Here is a 27024-nt window from a genome sequence, read left to right as displayed (position 1 = left end):
TTACTTTCATTTTCGCTGTGTTTGAATTGGAATTTCCAGCAATTTTGGGTCTAACAGTGAGTTATTGATAATTTAAACCTGAAAATGAATGTAGAATGTATATATGAAGTGATATTCCAAAACCTTTTTTGTGAACTTTCAGAGATAAGAGTAACCTGGTTAAGATAAGAGCTGTCAGCTGACCCGCAGTGATATTCGTAACCTCTCGTGACTTTCCAGCACAATGCGGTTTGTCCAGTTTGAGAGGGGCGGAGTGCGACAGGTAGGGGTGGAGGTTTGCGATGGCGGGGACATCGTGGATTTGTGTGCAGGAGATTCTAAAATTCCATCAGACATGCGAAGTTTTATTGAAGGTGGTCAAAAGAGCTTACTTGCTGCAAAAAGGTATGAGCTGGTTACCCGGAGTCCTAATTTATCTGTGGTGTCAGAAATAGTGACGTTGCAGGTATATATGTGCCCCAACTCGCCTATCTGCAGCCGTATTGTGCACCAAATCGATCATTATAGCACGTCGAATTAAATAGGCACGGTATCTGACATATTTTTAATCACGTAGGAAAGCACAGAAGATGTGTTCAGTAGATTGTTTGCCCGCCCCTTTACAAACCTGATCGATTAATTTAACTGTACCCCCCCCCCCCTCCCTTAGAAATTCTTGTGTTCTAGATTCATGCACTCACACGAGAGCATTTTATGAAACATCAGCTTTATTAATAATAATTAGTCACATGTGCCTGTTACAAGTCGTGAAAAAGGGCCGATCTTTTGAAACCCTGCCGGGTACATGTAACCCATACATGTATTTTGAAGAGATGTGGGTATACAGTGCAGTTTCCCAAAATAGTAGTGCGCAGTTATCTCTGTAGTAACCCTTGTTTTATCTATGGGTTTACAAAACAATCTCAGACTAGTCACTACCTGTACGTGTATATATATAATTAATATATATAATATATGATATGATTTATTTCCAAATTGGGGCCCTCTTGGGCATACAGCATACATGATAGTTAACATTTCAATGTACAATGTTTATAAAAATGATATATATAGTACAACCCCCTCCTGAAATATATTCCAACACGTATCAACATCAAACTTTTGCAGTGTCGTCGACAGAGGCGGATCAATTATTCCCAGGGATTCTGTCACAATAGCAGCTCCGATCTATAACCCAGACAAGGTGCTGTGTGTAGGGATGAATTATAAGGACCACTGTGAGGAACAGAACGCACCTGTTCCTGTAGAGCCTGTAATCTTCAACAAATTCCCGAGCTGCATCATAGGTCCCACGGACGACTTGGTGTATCCCTCAGAGACAAAGGTCAGAACTGAATAAAGTCCACAGTTAGCTCATGTTCCATTGTATCGATTAAGATTGTTATAATGAAGTCACGCAATGCAAAGTAGCGTTTGAAGATAGGTAGAAAATAGGTAGAATTCAAATAGAATTGGACTGAAAAGGTATAAATTATATAAAATTCAAATGATATGTATGGGGAATATATTTTTCTTAATGATGTCCATCTTTTGGTATAAATATCGTAAAGAGAATTTACAAACTGTGTTGTAGGTTGTTTATTTTTATCAAGGTAATATACATGTACATGTGTATGGTGAAATTCGAAATCGGAGAGAAAAGTGGGGCTCCGTGACCTGGTGTAGGAGCCAGATGATGTAGCTATTTCAGATGTACCCCTGTTACAATTTCCATAATAGATGTTCTCCGTGTCCCCGAAAATTGTTGTCTTTTAAAAGTTAACAAACTTGCTGACAACAATTCTCGTGACATCTCTTTTTGTATCAGTTGGGACCTATTCGCATTTAGAATTGTATTAAATTTTATTCATTGAATTTCTGTCATATTACAAAAGAAATTCATAAGCTTTTTTTCCCCTTGAAACTCATGTTATTAACATCGATATGATCATTATAGTATCTTAAAATTTGAAATAGAAAAAGAAATTACGAGAGTCCATGATGTAATCAAGACGGAAACTTGCGAGTGCATTTTGGATTAAAAATTTACAAATATTCAAAAATATTTCATCTGACAATACTAATTCTCTAAAATGTCTCTAGCACACAGGTACTTGTTTCATACATGGGTCCCCCCTCCTTGATGATACCAGTATTATTAAGGAAGGGGGGACGGGGACCCATGTATGAAACATGTGTCTGTTCTCTAGAACCAGTTTTAAATTTTGATTTTATATTGTAGAAATTGGACTGGGAAGTAGAACTGACAATTGTTATTGGGAAAGACGCCAAACGGGTTCAGGTACACCCATTTTGTCTCCTGTTTACATTTCTTACCGCTTCAATGACGTAATATTGATGTTTTTGATTAATGCATGTGCTGATCAGTCTCAGTCTAAAATAAATACAGGAAAGTGATGCGATGAATTACGTGTTTGGTTATACTGTTGCACATGACGTAAGTGCACGGGACTGGCAGCTAGATCCTGGGAAGAATGGTGGGCAGTGGGTGATAGGAAAAGCCATGGATGGGTTCTGTCCACTGGGACCCGCCATAGTTATGAAGGAGGACATAGTTGGTACGTATAACAGTCATGTCGAATTTAATATTTCAGAAGCGGTTTCATGATTCAGCGCATAGACATATTTTAGACATGGATAGGGTTAAAGGGAGGGGGTGGGTGGGGGCAGAAGAGGGGAAAGTGAAGAAAAGTGGACCCTACTGTGCAACCCCACACATAGCAAAATGTAAGAAAGTGAGAGATAACCAGACAGCACACTCTTACGTGTCACATAGCAAAATGTAAGAAAGTGAGAGATAACCAGACAGCACACTCTTACGTGTCACGTGATATGTAACAGAATTGTGGCTAATTGTTTATTGTAAACAATGGATGGAATGTGTACAGGGCCACGCAGCTCAGTTTCATGACACAGTACAGCGAATTGTAGGTCTGTTATTGAATGACTGCTGTTTATGACGTGATGGTGCGATGACGATGACACGGTAATCCGACAGCGCGATGACGATTGCTTGGTGGTTCGATGAAGTGATATTAACGAAGGTACGATGAAGCACTATAGATATGCGGATGTTGTTCGCTAATCGTTACCATCACACCATTGCTCTCTCGTTTGATTGTCATCACGTCATCGCGCCATTATGTTAGCGTACATAATTTGATGACCGAATTACATGGCCTTGTCTGGATTCCCAACCAGTGTTGTTTCGTCGTGAGTAAATATATAAGTAAATCAATCTGCAGGCAATTAAGTAGCTTTCGTCAATTCGGGATAGAAGATCATAAAGCTAGTGTGCAGGACATACCCTTCATAAAATATGTAAACAAAATCATAAAGTCAATATGCAGGGATGTGCCCTTCATAATGCCCATCTAAGTTTAGAAAGAAGATGATAAAATCAGTCTACAGGGAGATAGTCTTCGTAATATACGTCGTATAGATCAATGATCCTTTCGTGCAAATACCGAGCCAACGAAAAGTTATAAATGCAAGTTGTAGATTATTTTTTTACGTCCCGTTGAGAATTTTTCACTCGTATTGAGACGTCACCAGCTGTAGGCAAAGTACCACAAATTTAGGCCTATGCTTAGCGCTTATGGCTGTAGCAGTGAGGGTTCTATATCGTGCCAACGCCTGTCGCGACATGGGGGCCTCCGTTTTTAAGGTCACATCCGAAAGAGCCATGATTCACACTTCTAATAAATGCTGAGGATTTGGCGAGGAAGCAATCACAGCCTATTTTCACGTCTTAAGTTTGACGCGTCTATTGTACGGGCGGGAATCGAACTCACGGCCTCCTGGTTACAAAGCGAACGTTCTACTACTAAGTTACCACGACCGGTTTGCAAGCTGTACAACTTGTTTATTTAGAATACGTAGAAAAATATGATAAAGTCAATCTACAGAGGTATACCTAGTCGCGGATTGGTTCTAAAGTAGTTGGATGCAGTATACATATTGTGTATGTAGGATTTAAGCGTCTTGTTTTATTTCCCGGGAGCTCCTCTGTATGTATTATATATCTGTTTTAAATATCTATAACGACATAACACTGTGCATCATAGTCATTCTCTATTAACAGATCCTCACAATCTGGGTCTACGCTGTAAAGTGAACGGCGTCACCAAACAAGACAGCAACACTAATCAGCTCATTCACAAAACGGCAGCAATGGTCGCATTCATATCCAGGTAACACACATTGATACACACAATAGCTTATGGAAACGGTGAAAGGGGCAGTAATTATGTAGAGAGATCTTAGTGCACGTGATAGCTCCCTATAACTGCACGTCACGATAATTATGTAGAGAGATCTTAGTGCACGTGGTAGCTCCCTATAACTGCACGTCACGATAATTATGTAGAGAGATCTTAGTGCACGTGGTAGCTCCCTATAACTGCACGTCACGATAATTATGTAGAGAGATCTTAGTGCACGTGGTAGCTCCCTATAACTGCACGTCACGATAATTATGTAGAGAGATCTTAGATTACACGGTGCAGATGAATGATCGAGCTTATTGTAACGATTAAAGTTAGCAGTATATTTAGAGAGATGGTAAATATAAGTACATAGATGAGGTGTGTAGAACTCTTCAGATGTTGTGTTACTAGGGTGGTTAGATCAATCTACCCTGAACTGTATACCTGTGCATGTACGTCACGTTTACTGACGGTACCAGAAACAAAATAGTTTTAAGAATTATTCAAGTTTTCTTCTGCTAATTTTCCATGTGAGTTAGAATACCATGAAAATGTGTGATAGAATATTGTCTTTTAAAAAAACTGAAGACTACTTTTTATGACATAGTCGCATACTAATACTTGGACACGATTGTCCTCTTGTGAAATATGCTACTTCTGTACTGTCGTAACTCGTTACATACTAGTATCATCTCTTGCCCATGATGAAAGACCTGTCGACAAGTACATAGTACGGGTCCATGGAATTCGCGAAAACACCAGGTAATTACCAACATGGTGCTAGTTTGTACTTATATACATATATTCTGTAAGTTTCTTTCACACTGATAGAAAATTGAGTGATTTATGGCTGGTGTATCCGCTAATTCCTGGACTGCACGGTACTATTGATCAGTATGGGTAAACAAAAGTATATTCGTAGGATGTATTCAAAACGTAATATTTTATGAATTCTATTCTTGCTTTAAAGGTTCATGACGCTGAAACCAGGAGACCTGATTTTGACAGGTACTCCGCCAGGTGTCGGGGTGTTTGGAAAACCACCGGAATACCTACAGGTAAATGATACGGAGTATTAGGGCTGGAACGAGTACCTGAAATAACCAAAAACAGCGGGTCATTTTCGGGTCGGGATTGGTTCCATTTTTTCCGTATTTCGGTTCGGGTCCGATTTTTACGATGGAATCATTTTTAGAAATCCGTTCAAACAAGATGATGTCAAAATTCTCAAATATGACTGTATGGTGGCATTGTGGACAAAACAATGACAGTATGTAAAATATGTCAGACACATTTGAAATACGCCACAGGATCAACATCGTCAATGACAATCATTGAGAACGAGTAGAAGTGACAATGCTGTTTCTAGTACCATGGATGTCGAGTCTAAAGCTCAGTCCGCATCCACGAGTAATTATTGTAACAAAATACAATAAAAGTGTTTGATTTTAGATTAATCATTTTTAAAATAGCTATATAGACCCAAACCGAAATACTCGAACCCGAATTGAGAAATCCTGAACCGACCCAACTCGAAAAGTTTTTGGAACCCTACTGAATGAGCTGTAGCTCTACCGGTTCCGCGTACACTGTCTATTTAATACTAATCAATCTGTGAATGCATCTGTTTATGGAACATTTAAGAAATAAATTTCATGTTTGAAAATACACGAGGACATAAACTGCAACATATTATGCCAGCATACTTCATGAAGCACATTGCTGTTTAATCAAAAATGAAATTTATTTTATATATATATATATATATATAATATATAATATATATATATATATATATATATATATATTTACATTTTCCTTTCATTTTTGTTGGAATATTTCTAGTCGTTAAAATAGTTGTACCATATTTATCAAGATTTTTTCACACACTCATTATTTTATGAGTCAATAATTGTTCAATCTCATAGATAGCTCATTTTCAAACACACTTAACTTGCTTTATCTACCTAACAAATTCGCACTCACCGGCATGCAATGAACACAGAATATTTTTTTTATTTTCCAGAAAGGTGATATTGTGGAATGTGAAATTGACAACATAGGGAAAGTTGTCAACAAAATAGTATAGAATTTAAATTTGTTTATCATATTAACACTTGCCTTTGTTATTCTGAAGAAGAAAATGTCTGAAAATTTAAAGTGATTCATCTCCAATAGAACAAGACATGCCTACTTAATAATTGAAAACTATTAGTGGATATTCGAGAAGGAATAAATCATCGCTGTTTTCATTTCATGAAGAGTGCGAAATACTCCATGTCTTGGAGAACTGAGACGGTGTTGTCGTTGGTAGGAGGGTTTGGCGTTTGTATGACTTGTCTTTTCACACGTCACACATGTATGAGACTGCCAAATGCATTATCAATAAATCGTTTTGAAAATATTTTATGTTCGTTTTGCTAGTTTGTATAAGTATCAGCTCATTTAAAGCTTGCAAAATTACATCATTACATGACATATAATATTAACAGAGGATTGCCATTACCGGTATCCGTCATTTAAATTTTCAACAAAAGGAGAGTGACCTTGATGTCAAATTATACCAAGGTGATCATTTCACCCAGATAGTTGTGCACAAATACCCGTATAGAAGTTCAAACAGTCCATATGAAAATAAAAAGTTTGATTTTTTTTAAATTGCTGAGACAGTTGCTGATCAGAATCCATGAATATCACAGTTAAATTTTTTTTTTCATGAAAAGCACCACTTTTGTTCTGATGATCTGTTTAAAACACATGTTATTCTGTGGTTTTGACTTTTGATTCGTTGTTGATTATATTATTATTAATTGTCGGGTCTTCCAGAAATTTTCGACTTCGTCTAGAGTCAGCAGATCCTGTTTTTAAACGTTCAGTCGATTCAGATCGATAAAAGCGTTCCGTAGAAGCTGATCGAATTCGATTGATTCTTTTTGTAAAGTTTATGTTTGTAGATTCCTCGACCCATCGAATGATTCGAGTGTCGACTTTAGAATCCTCGCGTACCGTGACCCTCTCTTTGTCACCAGAGTGCAGTGCATCGTGGACGCCTAGGTTGTGCTCGTTCAACATTGCTTGCGTTTTGTACTTTCCACCGAATTTTGCTTGAGTTTGTTCGACAACGTATGTATTGACACTAGGAATGATTTCGGAGTCCTCTCGAAACAACTCTTTACCTATGTTATCCGGAAGTCGATATGAAAACCTGACCTTCTTTTCTTCAATGGAGGCTGATGACTTGTGACCTCCACTTAAGGGTCTTGTGTTGGAGGATGTCGGGGGTCGTGGGGAAACCGCTCGTTGCTGAACAGAGTTAGGTGTTCTCGGACGGGCGTGCAGTTTGGAGGATACAGATATTCTTGGCGCTAAAGGAACACCATGAGTGATATTTGGTCGACCATGAACATCCAGCTGAAGCGGCACACGCCGGATGATGTAGTCTGATTCACGAACAGTACTGTTTGGCGCTAAATAATTGTTTTGGCTGTTCATTTTCAAACGTCTTTTAAACAATTGTAATGAAGTGTGAATTTGAGCTTGTCTTTGAGCTGCCTCAGTTCTGCGTAATATTAATGGAACAGATTTATGAAGTCCGGAGGAAGATTTAATGGCATTACCACGCACTTCGTATCCGGGGTTTTGGTTTCCTGGTACGTAACCGTTTGTGTCCTCCATCCTGAACCTGACTGTTTTAGCACTAGCTGTCCTTGGGTCACTCTGTGGCATGACGTCATCCCTGTGAGAAATATCCCCTATATCCAGCGCTGGAAATTGATGTGCTCCTCTACCACGTGACTCTTTTAACATTTTCAAATGAATTCTTTTCACTTTATCGTTTTGTTTGTCTTCCTTTGTCTTTATCGGCTCAATGGGAGCAACTCCTCCTTTCTTTTTTATTTGATAAATGATAGCGGATTCTTCTATATTCATATCGAGGTTTTCTTCTGTCTGTTCTTTTACCAATTCAATGATGTGCTGCCGGAGATCATTGACTACACCCGAACGTATAGGACTGCGCATGCGTCCTTGACACTGACTGTGTACGGTGACCGGAGTACACACTCGTAACATCTCTTACTTTGGGGTACTTCCACTGCAAAGAAGAGCTAGAAATTAGATCTGTACACATTCCAAATGAACTGAACAACACACATCTGTTTGAAAAGCCTGGCGTAACACCCTCTATAATATGGCTTTTGCCATGCCCCTATTGTGTAGTTTCTTTTATTCCGTTGTGACAAGTAGTTAATAAACAAGTTAATCCGATATAATTAAATCTTTTCTTTAGGAGTATGTTCCATTTAACGCTTGTACAAAATCAAACCCAGAGTTAAGAATTTTTCTGTGCAGAAGTTTGCGAAGCTCTTCAAGACACCATTACAAGTGAAAAGAGTATCGAATTTTTCGGCGACTACAATGATAATGAACTGTAATAATTTCTAATGATCAAGTTGACATAAAATGCCGCTTACCCGGATTGTAAAATAAATCCCTACATCAAATCATCGTTCTATCATTCCTAGACCTCACGTCGGAGATGATATTTGAAACACTAGACTTCTTGGTGTACAGAGATATATTCAAAATATATCTTGTTAAATCTCACGAGAGGTTACACAAATCCCAACATTACAATCCATGGAGTGTACGGATTGAATATATCCCGTTAATTTAATTACTAGGGTTTGTCGTACACGAACGGTTTTCAAAGATTTAAATGCAGGTTTTTGTTGATTGTATTAAAAGGCGCCTCTATCGTAGTGGCGAATCTCAAATACATATACGGAATTAAAGCTGGATTAGGAAAACATATGTGGCCACAATAGGCATAGTCACGCGCCTCTTGTAGATAACATTGTCTTCTCGTGAGACCTCTTTTGTCAAGGAGGGATCAAGCAGTGTTTTATCTCGTCAAAATATTCCCTCCTGTTGCCCGATATTTGATGTTTAGGACCAATATATCGCACCGAATTGGTAGAAAGAAAAAGCTTCTAAGCGCCGATTAAGCACTGTGTGGGGGAATCAACGACTTTCCGCAAGAAGGACGACAGGCCGCTATTCAAAGAATTATTTCAAACAGAACTACTCGAACTCTCAAATAGACCTACTCATTCTAAAGCCGGTCTTGCTGTGCATGTGGATATCAGGACATACCTGAGACATGTATGCTATGTATGTCTCTTGGCATACTAAATATGACACAGACAAGACGCAGCAATATCGGTTTTGTGTTTTTGAACATTTGGAACAAGTCAATAAATCGGTTAGAAAAATTTGAAAAAGTTAATACCGTAGTTTTTAGCGAAAGAAAATGTTCTTCGTGGTTGGAGATGGGAAGATGTCAAAATGCGACCTTCCTACCATTCTTTTCAAATATGTCTAGAATTGTTTACATTCAGCCAAATCATTACTGCAGTGGGTGTTTATTCATTTGAGACATTTCTTATTTGGCTGAAAGGTTTTTTATTCATATTTCCTCATCGAGACGAAAAATCAATTTGAAATACAACTTTATAATCCCATTACGTTGTTTGACAGGGTTATAATTGTATTGCAATTTGACTGATCAATAGTTGGTAAAAAAAAAATAAAAATATTAATTACATCGCATTCAAACTTGCGTAGCATTCACACCTACTCCTTCAGGGTTATAAGCTCTTTCGTAAAGAATGATGCTGATTGTCCTTTACGCTACAATTTGAAATCCAGGGTATCTATAAATTGTTCGTTTCATGAATTCAAAAGATTACTTACTGGTTATGGAACTCGGCATGTTGTGTATTTCAATTAAATCTGCAAATAATCCATCGTGTTCGGGTTTGAAATGAACATTGCGATAATTTAAACAGTGGGCGGATGCTTAGTGAAGATATTTTGTCAAAATAGGTGTCAATTTCCGCGTCTTTATAAATGAGAATTGTTTAGTACATTGTCTTCAACTGGGTCACGTGGTGTAGGACGTCATTGTACCCTTTTTTTGTTTTAAAACTCTTCGCTTTATCAGGAATCTTTACTTAGCAGGAATCAATCTCCAAGTTTAAGTTCATTTGTAATCGGCGCGATGATAACCTTGGTTGATTGCTGATACCCTTGCTGTATTTGTAGTAATTTTAGGATACATGCCACTTCTTGCACGTTGATTAAGAAGGTAAAGCCGTTGACAAGCCGTGATTCGGAACTACCAATTAAATTACCTTTCAAGGACGTGTATGTTAAACAGAAATCAATTATTTAATCTTCAAATCGATACACTGTTAATTAAGTTATAATTATGTTTGTTCGATAAATCGGATATTCTGTTGATTGCGGTCTGAGGTAGACTAGTAATTTATATTGATTTTAGTAAAGTTCTATATCTGACGTGATTCCCCCCCCCCCCCTCTGACGTGATTCCCCCCCCCAACCCTTTCACAATGGAAAGCCAGGACAAGTGGGTCACATAGGTCCCACGTAGTTTTCTCTGTATCATGCAGATTCATATGGATTGTGTTATCAAATGTGCTGGCTGCAGATCTGTAGCTCTCTGAAAAAATATTGGGACATATCTTTCTGAGAGATCTACAGATCTGCAGCTAAAGCTGTGTATTTAAGACATGGAAGTTAAGTTTTTGGAAAAGTTCTGTAAAAAATTGTTTTTAACCATGCATTTTTACCTTGTTATTACGGAGAACAATACTAGAAAGTGGTCCCCAGGTGCCTATGTCTAGGTAGTTTTTATTGAGGGTATATAGACAAAGGAAGCTAATTATAATGCTGGTATTATCCCCAAACGCTTCCACTGTTTTACCCCCTCCTTCTCCCAGAAATACAAATAACTTGGAGACAGGTATTCTTCCTTTCTTTGTATATATGTAAGCTAATGGTATGTAGGATTTTAATGTCAAAAGAAAAATATATTTCATCGAGAAGATTAGATATATGTTAATGAGTATTATACATGTATAAGGAGTACTGATTCGGTGAGGCTACAAGTAAGTAAATTTTCTTAATTCATCTCTTGTTATCTGTATTTTTTTTTTCCAAAATATTTATTCATTTTGAGTTACCTCGCTTTTCATAATCGATTTATCCACCGAAGGCAAGGTAAATATGGTCTTTGGAAGGTAGCTAAATAATCATATTAATCTTATAAAGATCTAATAATATACCATTCCTTACATCTACAAGTAAGAAGCCTGGTGGAAAGTGGGTAGAGAAGCGAGGTTTGAATGGACGACCAAAAAGTATATGATAATCAATTTTGAGATTTCCAATTAAATTTTTGTCCGATGTTAGAAAAATCAAATGTTATAGGCAGGTACAGATCACGTTTTAAATTTTGTTGAGTGAGCGGACAGGAGGGGTGGGGGGGGGGGGGGGGGGAGTTTGTGTCGGATTGAACAAGAAAAGCAAAAACGAAAATACCCCACATTATGGTTAATAACATGGTTTGCCATTGGTTGCTAAAATGAAACTTCGAAGTTTCAAATATTGGTTCAAATTAAGAGCAACAGAAAATTGAATTCTCAAATCTTGTTACGAAAATTTAGTGGTACGAAATGCAATCTAATTAAAATTAGATCCTTTGATCCGCTCACGTATATCGCTACACAAGGTTGTGATATACGTGAGCGGATCAAAGGATCTAATTTTAATTAGATTGTACGAAATGAGAAATGGATTTTACATAAAAAAAAAAATGAATTGATGTCACTTGGTTTAAACTATATATGGTCAGAAAATCACATAGACTTGAGATATTTTTCTGTTATAAAGCAAAGACTTCTAGATCTACATTAACAAAATTTGTTTGAAAATATTGTTTGATCTTCAAAAGGCTACTTATATCATCACCTTATCGATAATTGCTGTTTATTTAACAAAACCCATAGATTAAAAAAAACCACAGAAGGTTATTAACTAAATGTAGGTTGTCTAACCATCTTCTGAACATTGAATTAGGTAGAAACTACAACGTTATCAAATCTAACAGATTGTCTACATGTTGTGATCTCCATGATAATGAGGACGAATTTCATTTCATATTGAAATGTCCACTGTATAACGATTTGAGGGGGGAAATGAAAAGGTATTATTCTAGACCAAGTGTTTTTAAATTAATTCAATTATTAACTACTAGTAATGTCAGCGATTTGTTAAAATTGGGAAACATTTTGAGTGCTGCTATACTAATTTAAAAGAGAATGTCACACTGATGTTTAGTTATTTACCTGTTTACTTTGTACGTTCACACTCTCTGAATTACCTTCAAATATCACTGTGTTCAATTGTTACTCTGGTGAGCCAGTTGGCTCAAAGAAATATAGAAATTGGCTATAAAGGTCAAATTTTATAACCTGATCATAAATTATGAAATATTCACAAGCTTTGAATCTTTTAAGGTAATGAAAGGTCGAGTCGGATTTTTTTTTTTGTTTTTTTTTTGGTCTTGGTCAGTCTAGTCATGTTCTGACTTTTCGACTCTCACAAACACAACTCATTTACCCTGCCTGTGTCCACATTTAAACCCTAAACCCTTGTCTCCTCAATATCCAAAGGCATTCTATATGGGTCTAATGAATGCATCTAACACATTCAAAAAAATAACATAGAATGAAGAAGGTTGGTGTTATACATGTTTATACGCAGTGTGTGGCATGCAGAAATCTTGAGCCCTTTTCGCAAAAAATCTTACAATTGAGTGAAACTTTAAAAGTCTATACATAAATGATAAAACTGGCATTCTTACTCGGGGCATAGTTGCATTCCATTGATTATAAAGCAGACACAAAATTATAATATAAGTCGTAAGATTTTTTGTGAATATGGCCACTGTCTCCATGTGTTTCGTTCGAATTTAAAAGTGAAATACACTTGGAACAGGTGCCTAAAAGCGCATTGACTTCACTTTATCTTAAAATAAAAAGTATTGAGTTTTGCACCTAAAATAACAAATTACATTCATTGTACTAATGCTATATGTACCTGTAACATGAAAATATACCGCAATTAAAGTGGTAATCTTACTTTTCTAGAAAATGATTTTGCATATCAGCAATTAATTGAAAATGAAATTGAGTTAGTTCTGTTGCCCTAAAGGATGTACCAAAAACATTCATGTCCTAGTATCCAAAAATACATCTAAAGTTTTTTGTGTACGCATGTACATGTACTAGTATTTTTTAAAAGATGTATTTTTGAGTGTGACGTATCTTTCTGTATGTATGCAAGTTCAAACTAGCCCCGTTAAAGGCATGGTGGTTGCTTCATTGTCAATTCGATGGGTCGGGATAGTTGTGATTATGAATATCATCTTATGCATTTGGGGTGGGCAGGGACGTAAATTACATGGAGGCGGGGGAGGCAGCTGCCTCCTCCAACTTTTGAGCCAAACAAAATTAAAATTTAAAGTTCATTAGAATTTATGTTGTTTCCAATAACTAAGAACATGATACCTCCCTTAAAAAGCATTCCAAATCTTTCTTTTAGAATGAGTTAGTCAAGTAACATCTTAGAAGGCCCTAGAATCAAGGATTTTGCACGAAACGTGTTCAGTGTGCACAAAATGTGCTCAGCGTCTGGGGGCCTGGGTGGCCCCCAGACCCCCGCCTAATTTCCTGCCTCCTCCAAATTGAAGGTTAATTTACGGCCCTGGTGGGTGTGTACATATGTGGACGTAATTGAAAACTAAACAGGCTGTCTAGCACGGGACATCACATGTAACTGACATTAGAGGAATACTAAGCTCAATGATATACTTTTGTATGCAACATCTGTTGAGACAGGGAACTCGTAGTTTGGATTTAATTTCCAAAGGTACAACGGATGATTTAAAAAATTCCAAAACTGCAAGGAATGTACGCATACGAATATCTTAACGCCATTTTATGGTACATGTATACTTAAGAATTTTGCCATCTTTATCAGATAGGAAAACCTAAGTCGCCGACGGGCTTGTGATGCGATATGTACAGTATAAATGTATATTATGTATATGAAATATTCTGCCGACCGAATTTTTAAAGTTTTCCGGCTTTGATGTAGGTCATCCGGATCGATAACTATCCATGTGTTTACCATCTCATATAATTTGTCACTTTAAAATAACATACCAAGGTATAAAGTACGTTTTGTGATGCATTTTTTGTTGTACGTGTTGTCTTTTTCCGATCACTACAAAATGCAAAACTGAGAAATTATGGAGTAGCCTTTTGTTCCTTAGATCGACATTTTACCCGAATCTATCGACTTAAAATAGTTCGCAATGTTTTTAAAATTTACAAAGTGGATCAATTAATCACCATGTGCAGAGTCACTAATTTTTTTTTTATCAGAAACAGAACTTTTGTCAATATGCTGTAAACACAGCATTGCCATGATTTGATGTCGCTTTGAATAGATTCATCTTGTCTTGATAACAGTTGAAATCTTTAGAATAACGGGAAAATGACTGTTCAATAATTTCAGTTGTACAGTGATGCAGTTATTTTAAAATAAAATCATCATCGCTTTTGAGACACTTATATACATTATTAGTTCAGCCATCTGCCCGAGTCAAGGGTTTCTGATCAGCTCCGCTCCACATAGATATGGAGCGGATCAGAAACCCTTGACTTGGGAAGATGTAGTTCAGTGCAATTCAATTCATAGCATGTACAAGCCGTCAATACCTTAACCGAATCTCCGGGGTGGCCAGCTACTTAAGTCAATTAAATTATTTGTTGCATTTAAAGTAGTCCGAGTGACAGATTTTTCGTTTAATGCCGATGACAGCACGACACAAAAACATAACAATTGTTAATTTGGAAACTGTAGATAAATATATCCAGGTAGATATCTCCAACACGCACGGAGAGCCCTAGATACACGCGAATGTTTCATATGCAAAGGAATTATGAAAAAACTTGATATCATAATTAGTTGATAAATGGTTGGTATATCTCAATGGCTTATACTGGTCAATAATTCCGCGCTTTTCTTCCTGCGACATTTCAGTGTTGTCAAAGAGGGTATATATATATATAAAGTTAATAACAAACAGTGTTGACTTGTGGCAACGATATGAAGTCATGCACCATATGTTCTTAAAACCCCCTATAGCAGTGCGATTTTGAATTTTAAATCTTATCGTTTCAATTGACGATAAGTAATTCAAAAATAAGAATGGAACGTGTAAAGATTTCCTAATTCAATCCGATAGTTTACAGTGTGCACAAAAGAGGGCCGTACAAGGGTACCCCGCTCCGATTTCACACAAGAGCCCGCGGTCTCGGTATATGTAATTTTTCCAAGGTTGATTCTATGTAGCAGGTGGGACTTCCATATATAAGGAAGGTAGCGGCAGAAGTCTGGGAGATAAGAATCTGAGGATTGCAGGGATGTTAACACACGAGTCGCCGCTTCTAAAACTGACTTGATTTCATGTGTTCAGAAACTGTTACAACGGTGACCGGATGTGTGGGGGGAAATCACCATATAGAAGTCACTGACTTGATTCTAAATTATGTAATTTATTCTTTGAATGTTTTCGGACGGCGAATTACGGAAGTCTTTCAGAAAAAAACATTGTGAAGAAATGAAAGATTCCTAGCAGTGCAGATTTTACAGTGTCATAGCAGTGCAGATTTTACTGTGTCGGAGGGCGGGTGCCTCATCTCGGAGCAGTACCGTTTTTCTTGCATGGAGCTTCATCACCTTTGTGGACTTAATGGAAGAGGAATGGCCGAGAGGTAGTAAACATGTCTAGTTAATTTTCTTCCCATGCATGTTCATCTGTTTATATGATTGAGGCTTTATCTAATATTTATAAATACGTAATCCTATAGCCTCATTTGCTTAGTGTTTATTCCCAAAATGGAATATTATACTACCTGTATAAGTGTATTTTTTGTTTATGGTATACAGTTTACATAAATATTCACTCTCTAGGAAGATGAGACAGTTTAGTTTTTACATACATGCAAAATTCTTCAAAATGTAAAATAAATAGGAAAACATTATCATCTTAACAAGCATCCAAATGAACTTAATTTCTTCATGTAAGGGCCTGCTTGACTTAATCAGTCGTTGATAAGTACTCGAGAGGAGTCTCAGACCTGGGCAGCGAAAAATGTCAATCTTTGTTGTCTTTTCAGCACGAGCCCGATAATGACTTTCAATTGATGACAAATTCGGTATCACGTATTTAATGAACATTTAAATTCCAGAGAAAATACGGGTGATTTAAAGAGGACTCAAAACTAAAGCCGCAACATAGTTCAAGCTATTCAATAGTAGATTAATTGTGTGTTCAAGTCAGTCACGGAGGATACAAGATATTCAATGACGATACATTTTAATGCAATCGAAATTAGCCATCGTAACAATACGGGTAAGATTTACTTTCATGTCGCCGGTTTTTAAATGCTATATACGTTTCAAGTGTCGAAATAAAACAACCACCAGAGAGAAATGTGTTTGAATGGCTTTAAACTATCGATCAAAATCGCTTTATTTGAGAAGTAATGGGAGAAAAAGAATTTCCAAATGAGAAAAAGAAGTTATTTTCGGGCATGGTTTAGTTACAGTCGATTGTTTTAATTATCGTTGTCATACGTTTGAGGACACGCCCGATATCTATAGATTGTGTCAAGATTTTCAATTCTTATTTAATTAATAAACATCTATTATATGCAAAGCATATTTCAGGAAGAACATTCGGCAATAGTCTTTTGCCAACTTACTGCTAATTTTGAATACTTTAATAATTTTACATTTAATTCAGGATCTTAATCAAAAGACCCGTGACTCTTGGACATTAAAATGTGTCAAGAACAAAGCGACTGCAAATTGAATTGATTCAGACCAACCACTGCATTTCTTTTTAACTAATGTTTTTTCATATTGAACATATTTTCATCTCTGTATTTCATGTACGTTTAGGATAATGATGATGAAAATAATGATATGATTAGTTTATTTAAGTATCAAATAGAAATACAATTGTTACATCATTTAAGATGTAAATCAAAATCTATTCTATCCAGACCACATACGTGACAGAATATTAAATACATGTACATAAATCAAATTTAAAAACAACAAACACTAATACATGTTCTTCTGAAACAAAAAGTAAGTATATATTTTTCTTAGTAAATATTTCCTGCTTTTATACTTTTTACACACATAGAATATTCACAAAATCGCACGTCTTTTTCCATAATTTTGAGGAAATAATGAAAACTACTCACCATTGCTAATTTTGTCCACCTAAAGACGTATAAAGCTGTCATTATTTAGTAAACAAGCTAAGAAATAACCCCAACGAAATTAATTATTTAAGTAAACTGGTTCTTCGTCCCGAGATCGATTCGGTGGCGCCTGGACCTAGTAGATATCCTACTGTGGCAATCGATAGCCAGCGTACAACCGAACCGTAGTCACAACAAATTGCTAATCTAGAGCGACAGGCGTCAAATTACGCAAAAAATCTATGATACAAACACAAAATATAACTTTAAAAAAAGAAATGATCAGTTTCTCTGTTCCTTTCCTTAGATTGGTAGATTCCCTCTTTGCTGCCAATACAAGAGAATCATATAGACAAAAGAGTCAACTTACCCATTCAGGGAATCACTTTGAGCTTTCTAAGCCAGGGAAGAATAAAACTTTAAAATTTGTCAATCTTTTAGAAAGTTTTAACGATTGCTATTCTTACAACACGTCTCCCCTGTAAATGAGGTAGTTCTGATAAAGTTTAAAACAATGAAGCTATTACTCGTTATTTCATTGACCGTCGAGTTTTCTTGGTAAATATTTGCCTGTATATGTATGTACCAATGTTTCGTAAATAATACACCTCTGCTGTTTCATTGAATGTACTTCTTGCTAAAACACCGACCCTTAAACTTGACATAAGATCATATATTCCTAAAACGAAACCAATATGATTGAAATGTATAAGGAATTAATGTCCATCTGCTTGTATTACAGGGATATAAACACAGAGAACGTATTTATCCACACCCCTCATGTATAAAATGTTGTAAGAAAGACATTACAAATGACCATATGCATTGGCCTATTTTTTATTTTTATTTTTTACCGTTATGGACTTACTGGTTCCAAATTGCAAATTTCATGTTTAGGAAGCTTATTCACATAATTCAAAACAAATCATTGTTTTAAAAAAAGGTTTGGCGTGTGTTGTTAGGTATTGATCCTTTCTGCCTGAAATGCTACAAATGTTCAGTCCTTTACGTAACAGCATTATAACAATGCCCAGATCCTAGTTCGAAAAGATTTTAGCTTTTGACTTTTAAAACTCGGACTTGTTTGGAAAAACCTTTAATCATATTTTCTATTTAATCAGGAATAGGAGGGTCTTAGAATTCAACTGAGCAATGGTATAAAAGGACCTCTAGAATAACGAAACTTGCGTGGAGGATTACCCAGCGTTAATCTCGAGATTGTAAACGGATCAGCGTCACTATTGCATGTTTGCCTGGAAGCTCGGACTATTTGATTCTGCGACCACTATTCCAATAACGTGGCAAAGACTTGAATAAATGTTTACACGAGAACCAAAGCTCCGAATTCATACAAGCTCCAATCATTGGAATTGATCGCCTGGACATTGTTTTAATGTTAGAGATAAAACTTCCACATCGTAACAGGAAGTTTGTGATGGACTCCTTGGCAAGAACTAAAATGTAATTTTTCAATGTTTCGATTGTTCATAATTGGTTGATTTTTTTTTTCACATCGACGATATAATGGGACCGTTGATTGGTTCGTACCGGGAGGAGGACAAATATAGCTTGCCCAGAACTCCTCTTTCTAGACGATCAAGAACAACAGATGATGGTCTGATGGCGTTCGAATCGTCTTCTGAGTTCAGTTTCGATGACACCCAGACGGATGAGGGACGTTTGTCGCAAGCGCTACAAACATGGATGCCTGATTACGTGATAGTACCAATCGAACCTACGGTCAAACCTCCTCGACAACCAGTATACTCGGGTCGACTCGGTAAAAAGCCGTCTTTGCAACGAATTCCGAGTGATGAATCTATATCTACTAAATTGTCCTTGCTCTCATGCTCAACAAGAGCCACATCACCGGAAACACTTGTATGTACAGCTACAAAGCGCCGACGTAAAAAGAAAAACTTAAGTTCAAGAGCTCCTTCCGCTATTGAAAAGATAGGATCAAAATGGGAGGAATTCGCTAGGCAACGCTCCAAAGGTGCTTTGGATAGGTTTTCAAAAACTCATAATGCAATGAGAATGGACGTTGTACAACGCATTGATGATGACGAAAGTGAAGCTTTCCGAAACATGGATAAAGACGAGCAGAGAATGTTGAGATCAGTGGGCATAAAAAGGAGTCGATTGTTTGCTGGAAAGCTTAAAAAGTCTCCCAGTCTAAGCAATGTAAAGGATACTTACGTCCTTCAACAACCTAGACAGCTTCGGAGAGCTTTATCAGTTGGTGCTAAACCTCGAAGTCGTGGTATCAATTTGGAGGAAATAAGACAGCAAAGAATACGAGAAAAAATAGCCTTGATGCAACAGAGGCAACGTTCTCGAGGTGGAAGACGATCATTTCTCTCTCATCGAATGCAAACTCGAACTACAATTACAACATCAAGCCTCGGGTCAGCAGCACCAGTAACACCTTCTCCCCGATCAATGTCTCCAGCAAATCAAGAAGAAAGAGTGTCGGTGTGGAAGGGAGACACACAAATCTTAGAGATGGATTTAAGGCGAGGTTTGACAAATCGTGTTCAGAAAAAGATTATGTCCACCACTATGGCAATAAATCTGGTCACAGGATTCGGGGAAACGAACCAACGACAAACGATGATTGGTCGCCATGAAGAATTTCCTTCGTATACAGATGAAGATTACTGCGCAGTGCCAAAAATGGTGCAGAGAATTCGCATCACGCCTGATCTTAGCCTTGTGATCAAAGATGATATACGTATTCGCATGGGTCGACCACGCTATCACGAAATAAAGATAAAAGATTTGGAAATATGGAACAGAGGACAAGTGTTGAATCGATCACATAGAAACCTCAAAGTGTTCAACTGGCTCCACAGTCTAAAGGAGAACGAGTTCGACAAAGACTTAGAGCCTTACATTGATGATAGCATTCCCGCCTGTCCTGATGACGTAGACATTTTACACATAGAGGCGGCGGACGAGCCCGACGTTAAACCACTGTCTATGAAAAAGTTTAAAATGAAAGGTCGGAAAAGGAAAGACTATAAATCATAGGAACTTTATTCAATTCCCATGAACTAATTTTCATCTGTGTTCAACATAATTGTAATTTTAGAATATATTTTTGTTGTACTTATTCATACAAGACATTTTGGTTTTGGTACAACGTTGGCTGTGGAATGGAATGCCTGCTAATGTTCATAACATATTTTCCAAATTATGAAATATAAGAAAATAACAACGCTAACTTTGTACAATAAAGTTTGACATTTAATCACAAATTGTACTTGTAACATGAACATAGAACGCAATCGAAACCATACTGAAATTTTAAAGATTTTGCATAACATCTCTTGCCCACTAAAATGCCATTTTGTTAGATCAATGAGGTCTCAACAAGAGTGCGTTTTAGTTTTCAAAAATTAGATATTGATTCCTCCTTGAAATGGCACTGAAGGTTTTATGAGAAGAAAAAAAACCTCAGCCATTTTGGATATTGAAAAGGTAGGATTATGGTTGCAAAAGTATTTAAACATTCGAACAGATTAAATCTCATTGATTGTTGACCTTCATACATCTACTTGTTTACTTAGAGAGTGTATAGTGTAAGAAGAGTGGGAAGTAGTAGAAGTGTGAAAAATGTTTTAGATATAAATAAATCAATGTAAAATTGATTGCGATTTTATACAAGAAATGCATTATCTTTGTACAATAATCCTGATTACAAAATCTTCTTGTGATCATGATGATTTACCTAGGATAACCCCTGTGAACTAACTTTAAAAGATGATGGCGTGGAATCAACATATCTTGTTTGAATACAGGGTACTCGAATATGTCAAATTAATTGACAATACTCTCATATCTCTAGCTACCAATATTGAACGTTAAGATTAAAATTGATCTTTAATATGCTCTAGTGAATTTGCACACAACATTGTTAAGAAATCAATGAAATCGTCGACGGTATAGATTAGTATATGAAAGGTGAAGATAAAGAACAGTGATATGTGGTTCCTTTCCTATGACGCGGGAGACTGTTTCACCAAAGAAAGAAAATATTGATGAAGTAATAAAAATCAAAGGGTCTCAATTATTGTTATATTACTCGATGACTGTTTTTCTTTCAAAAGATGTAAATTTAAGAACACTGTTATTTATGAGCCTGAAAACCTTGCAATATTAAGCATATGCACCTTAGCCATATGAACAGTACATGTAAGTTTTAATCAGATATTTTCTGCATGAAATTTCTCTTTTGAAACGATTGAATCCCAGAATTACAGAATAATATTGTCATGGAATCGCAATATAGTTATACCAAAGGACTTACAGAATCATTGAAATAACAAAATCATGGACTTACAGAATCATAGAATTACAAAATAACAGTATCATGGAATCACAATATAGTTACATGTATAACAAAGAACAATAGAATCAAGGAATTGGAGAATCATAGAATCACAATTCTTATAATCAGAGGAATCACAGTCATAGAATCACAACATCATAAAATCACAGTCATAGAATCACAACATCATAGAAATCATAAAACTATAGAAATCATAAAACTATAGAAATCATAAAACTATAGAAATCATAAAACTATAGAAATCATAAAACTATAGAAATCATAGAATAATAGAAATCACAATTCTTATAATCAGAGGAATCACAGAGTTATAGAATCACAAAATCAGAGAATTGCAGAATCATGTAAATCACAGAACCGTAGAATTACAGAATTAAAGAAATCACAAAATCAGAGAATTGCAGAATCACAGAAAAATAGTATTATAGAATCACAAGATATTGATAACGGAGAATAATAGAATAACAAAGTCATAGAATCGTGGAAATCACGCAATCATAGAGAATACAGAATAACAAAGTCATAGAATCGTGGAAATCACGCAATCATAGAGAATACAGAATAACAAAGTCATAGAATCGTGGAAATCACGCAATCATAGAGAATACAGAATAACAAAGTCATAGAATCGTGGAAATCACGCAATCATAGAGAATACAGAATAACAAAGTCATAGAATCGTGGAAATCACGCAATCATAGAATTACAGGATCATAGAATTATAGAACCTTATAAAGATAAAATCATTGAAATCACGCAATCATAGAGAATACAGAATAACAAAGTCATAGAATCGTGGAAATCACGCAATCATAGAGAATACAGAATAACAAAGTTATAGAATCGTGGAAATCACGCAATCATAGAATTACGGGATGATGGAATTATAGAACTGTATAAAGATAAAATCATTGAAATCACACAATCATAGAGAATACAGAATAACAAAGTCAAAGAAACGTGGAAATCGCTCAATCATAGAGAATACAGAATAACAAAGTTATAGAATCGTGGAAATCACGCAATCATAGAATTACAGGATGATAGAATTATAGAACTTTATAAAGATAAAATCATTGAAATCACGTAATCATAGAATTACAGGATGATAGAATTATAGAACCGTATAAAGATAAAATCATTGAAATCACACAATCATCGAGTATACAGAATCACAAAATCATAGAATTATAAAGTCAAGGAATCGGAGAATATAGAGAAATAAAATAAGAATATATCAAAGTTGACAGATAATTTAACAGCGATAAGGTTATGTATTGGGTACAGCACATTACGCTTCGCCCCTCTCCCCATCATCCATGGGCACATTTATACCAATCTGTTCGTTCTAATGAATAATTAATGAGACCATATTATTCATTGATCAGGGCATTTTCGCTTTGTCAGTTATCCCATGCCTGGTAGCACCGGTAACTGTCTCTAATAGTACATACTAAATATCCCGTCATGTTTGGTTTGCAGAAACTTTATATTTATTGATATGATTTACTAAATCTGATTTTAATATGATCGAAAGGCAAAGACATCACGGATTCTGATCTAATCTACAAATATATCATGTTTTCCATCATACGTTAATTAACGTACTACACAGTCGTTTTTACACACATACAGAATTCTACATTACTTATATGTCAGTAGTACGTGGTGCAGTCCAATCATTTAAAGTGTGTAACCGGATTTACATTATACCTAATGCTACTTTAATATGCAATGGAAGCAGAAAAAAAAAACTGATTTAAAAAACAAAGCGTCACCAAATTTGCATTAAACCTCTTAAATGCCAACGTTTTTGTATCATATTAAACATTTGTTTTGGCACGTTCGAATTGACCGATTTATTTGATTGTGTTTATGATCTAAACTACCACCAGTAGAGACCTGCTGTATGTAAATTGGTGTCAAATTATATAATTGGATATACCAATATCACAATATATTCAGTAGTGGATCTAGAGGGAAAACAAGGGTTAATATATCTCCATAGTTGGAAAGCTCTCACAAAGTGGTCATTTTGTGTCATTGTCATTAACTAACCCCTCACCCTCTTGCGCAGGAAAGTACCATCTCTATTCACAACTTTGCCATCTTTGAATTTTTCATAGGGATCTGCTCCTATCATTTTAATACAACGAGACCAAATACATCTACCTCAGCAATTAACATTTTCTATGATTATCTCAAATTTCCTCCAAATATTAATTAGATGTTTTTAACTGAATTACAGATATCTGCCATTTAAAAAATCTCTAATTCGTTTGGAAATATCTCTAAAATAATTATATCGATTTCATTCTCTGAATTACTGCTTTCGTTTATTATGTTAGAGTGCACTCGACTTGAATCAGAACCATCTCCAATATGAATTAGGGTTACCTTTAATTCAACTGGAACTATTTTCATTTGGATACGACCTGTTCTTATTTTACTGAAGACCGGATTCAATTCACGAGAAGTTTAAATCCACATATTCATCATTGAATTATTTCTCTCTTTAAGATAAATACATGTAGCACATACATACGTTTTCGTAAAGTAACATTGAACACATCAGTTTATTGTCCGAGATCATAAGTTGGTTGTAGTACGGTTAGATCGGACGAATGCTGTTGGTTCAATATCCCATACTCCGCTAAAATAAAACTTCAACATTCACTATGAAAGGTGAAGATAACGAACAGTGATCAATCTCATAAATCCCATAAGCAATACAAAATAGATAGTTGGGAAAACACGGACCCCTGGATACACCAGAGGTGGGATCAGGTGCCTAGGAGGAGTAAGCATCCCCTGTTGACCGGTCACACCCGCCGTGAGCCCCATATCCTGATCAGGTAAACGGAGTTATCCGCAGTCAAAATCAGTGTGCCAAGAACGGCTTAACAATCGGTATGAAACACGTCAGACAGCATTTGACCCAATGCGAGGTTGTATTGACGAACTAGATCGTTATAACGACCATAGAATTTGCAAAATGCTGACTTCAATTGAGACTGTTGAAATCCCTGTACCATCAACTTGTTTGTCAGTAGCTTACCTCGATTTAAAAACTTACTATACCCAGAACAAGCTCTTGCATATCGAATCAGTTGAGATATATAAACACCATATGCAGGTGATAATGGAATATTACTACATAAATGTGGGAAGTATCTGTTTGCACCATCACAGGTGCTTTTCTTAACAGCAATGAACCTTCGTTAAGCAATCGGGAGACAACGCAGGAGGTCATTCACGTCATTTGGGATAAGGCATAATCAGATTGAGAGTTGATTACTAAGGGGGGGGATGTTTTAATGGACAAGGATGGAGTTAAAACCATGAAAATAAAGGAACATGGTGTGGAAGTTGAGGGTAAGGGTGGAGTTTACAGCACCAAAGGAGCATGGTGTGGAAGATAGTTAAAGATTCCTGGAAAAGAGATACCAGCTGTGGCCGAAAAGCAGAGAGGGCGTTAAAACGACCCGGAATACGGACTGGATACATCAAAAGGAGTACTTCTAGTAATGTTGAGACCATTGCGAATTCACATAGGCCCTCCAAGACAAACGACGAAGTAGAGGCAAGGATGGGAAAGAGTTCCTCTCAACTTTAGCAACATCAGATTGGATGGGACAGGAAGCAAGCTAACACTTACATGTAGTACAGACAAGAATTGGTGTAGCAAATCAAGAATCTGTCAGAGAGAGATGATGTAGCAATAAAAGGTAAACGTATGCAGGCTAAGACTAGGCGTTCTGATGACGCCGAAGTAGAACACGTCGAAAGGAGAAGAGATGTCATTCATGAAGCAGTAAAACAGTTTTATGAACCAGGGAAGCACAAAATACCAGACAAATGCATTAAATTAAACCAAAATTATCAATGCCAATATTCAATTCTTCATTGCATTTATCTTATATTTTACTAAATTAAGTACAAGCAAATGCTATAAGTATCGCTCAAATTGTTTTAAAAAGTGGCACATAGTAGAATAGTTAGGGAATCCGACAGTGAGAGTAATCCATACGCAATACTTTAAAAGATTTTCGGAGAAAGTCTTGTAAATATACTGCTTTCACGTTCTTTGTTTATGAAAAGGTGAAGATAACAAACGGTGATCAATCTCATAACTCCTATAAGGAATACATAATAGAGAGTTGGGCAAACAAGGTTCCTTGGATATACCAGAGGTAGGATCAGGTGTCTAGGAGGAGTAAGCACCCCCTGTCGATCGGTCACACCCAGCGCGAGCCCTATATCTTGATAAGGTAAACGTAGTAATCCGTAGTCAGAATCAGTGTTCCAAGAACGGCCTAACAGCTGGTATGAAATAAGTCGGACAACATTTGACTCAATGAAAGGCGAAGATAACGAACAGTGATCAATCTCATAACTCCTATAAGCAATACAAAATAGATAGTTGGGCAAACACGGACCCCTAAACACAACAGGGGTGGGATCAGGTGCCCAGGAGGAGTAAGCATCCCTTGTCGACCGGTCACACTCGCCGTTAGCCCTATATCCTGATCAGGTAAACACTCTGCCAAGAACGGCCTAACAATCGGTATGAAACACTTCAGACAGCATTTGACCCAATGATAGGAGGTTGTATTGACGAACTAGATCGTTATAACGACCATAGAATTTGCAAAATGCTGACTTCAATCGAGACTGTTGAAACCCCTGTACCATCAACTTGTTTGTCAGTAGTCTGCCTCGATTTAAAAACTGACTATATGCAGAACACGCTCTTGTGCATGCAAATCAGTTGAGAGATATAAACACCATAATTATGCAGGTGATAATGGAATATTGCTACATAATTATGGTAAGTTGAAGATGGAGAAGCTGAAATCATCCCGTTTGTCATAAAGTTGAGTTGTTAGTTTGCCGTTGATATCTATTTTCAATCAATTGTCTAAGGACGAAGGGGATGTGGAGGACTCTGTAGTGTCTTTTATTTCGGGTTCACTGGGATCGTTATAACAATCTAGTTCGTCTACGGTCGTTATAATGATCTAATTCGTCAATACAACCTATCATTGGGTCAAATGCTGTCTGACGTGTTTTATACCGATTGTTAAGCCGTTCTTGGCACACTGAATTTGAACTTTTAGTAAATTTGAAATTACAATTTTTTCCGAACTCATCAGCATCAAAGTGTAAGACTTTTCAACACTTTACACCACTACACCTCACGATAAATTAAAAAGGTAGGTTTTTTGAAATCAGACAACTGCTTCTTTAA

General features: G+C 36.4%; 3 protein-coding genes across 7 annotated transcripts; 2 read left to right on the top strand and 1 right to left on the bottom strand.

Annotated features, from left to right (window-relative positions):
* Positions 1–223: 223 nt before the first annotated feature.
* Positions 224–8040, top strand: LOC125657748 (fumarylacetoacetate hydrolase domain-containing protein 2-like). 2 transcript variants are annotated; one of them, XM_056148378.1, is made up of 7 exons: positions 224–384; positions 1108–1324; positions 2222–2281; positions 2390–2558; positions 4085–4193; positions 5179–5266; positions 7163–8040. In XM_056148378.1, exons 1-7 carry the CDS (start codon positions 224–226, stop codon positions 7181–7183), a joined length of 825 nt encoding a protein of 274 aa, XP_056004353.1. In that variant the 3' UTR covers positions 7184–8040. The 2 variants fall into 2 exon arrangements, with proteins under 2 accessions (XP_056004353.1, XP_056004352.1); XM_056148377.1 differs by lacking the exon at positions 7163–8040 and adding an exon at positions 6235–6615.
* LOC125657747 (uncharacterized) lies at positions 6599–17710 on the bottom strand. 3 transcript variants are annotated; one of them, XM_048888505.2, is made up of 2 exons: positions 17420–17710; positions 6599–8301 (listed from the first exon to the last, which is right to left on the bottom strand). In XM_048888505.2, the coding sequence occupies exon 2, from the start codon at positions 8277–8279 to the stop codon at positions 6969–6971; it is 1311 nt and encodes a 436-aa protein (XP_048744462.2). In that variant the 5' UTR covers positions 8280–8301; positions 17420–17710; the 3' UTR covers positions 6599–6968. The 3 variants fall into 3 exon arrangements, with proteins under 3 accessions (XP_048744462.2, XP_048744461.2, XP_048744460.2); XM_048888504.2 differs by lacking the exon at positions 17420–17710 and adding an exon at positions 9963–10186; XM_048888503.2 differs by lacking the exon at positions 17420–17710 and adding an exon at positions 8681–9945.
* On the top strand, positions 10397–20679 carry LOC125657746 (uncharacterized). Of its 2 annotated transcripts, none has more exons than XM_056148374.1 (2): positions 10397–15916; positions 18541–20679. In XM_056148374.1, the coding sequence occupies exon 2, from the start codon at positions 18944–18946 to the stop codon at positions 20450–20452; it is 1509 nt and encodes a 502-aa protein (XP_056004349.1). In that variant the 5' UTR covers positions 10397–15916; positions 18541–18943; the 3' UTR covers positions 20453–20679. The 2 variants fall into 2 exon arrangements, with proteins under 2 accessions (XP_056004349.1, XP_056004351.1); XM_056148376.1 differs by having other exon boundaries at positions 10397–16557.
* Positions 20680–27024: the final 6345 nt, after the last annotated feature.

This window comes from Ostrea edulis, chromosome 9 (assembly GCF_947568905.1).
Source record: "Ostrea edulis chromosome 9, xbOstEdul1.1, whole genome shotgun sequence".
Taxonomy (NCBI): Eukaryota; Metazoa; Mollusca; class Bivalvia; order Ostreida; family Ostreidae; genus Ostrea; species Ostrea edulis.
Note: the sequence above shows the minus strand (reverse complement) of the source record. Positions and strands in the feature narration are given on the sequence as shown.

What these genes read in the sequence shown, in the direction of transcription:
- LOC125657748 (XM_056148377.1), top strand. Translation starts at nt 224, where the DNA reads ATGCGGTTTGTCCAGTTTGAGAGGGGCGGAGTGCGACAGGTAGGGGTG. An exon ending in ATGGTCGCATTCATATCCAG is followed by an intron (nt 4,194 to 5,178) that starts GTAACACACATT and finishes CTTGCTTTAAAG; the next exon opens with GTTCATGACGCTGAAACCAG. An exon ending in AACCACCGGAATACCTACAG is followed by an intron (nt 5,267 to 6,234) that starts GTAAATGATACG and finishes TTTATTTTCCAG; the next exon opens with AAAGGTGATATTGTGGAATG.
- LOC125657747 (XM_048888505.2), bottom strand. Translation starts at nt 8,279, where the DNA reads ATGTTACGAGTGTGTACTCCGGTCACCGTACACAGTCAGTGTCAAGGA.
- LOC125657746 (XM_056148374.1), top strand. Translation starts at nt 18,944, where the DNA reads ATGGGACCGTTGATTGGTTCGTACCGGGAGGAGGACAAATATAGCTTG.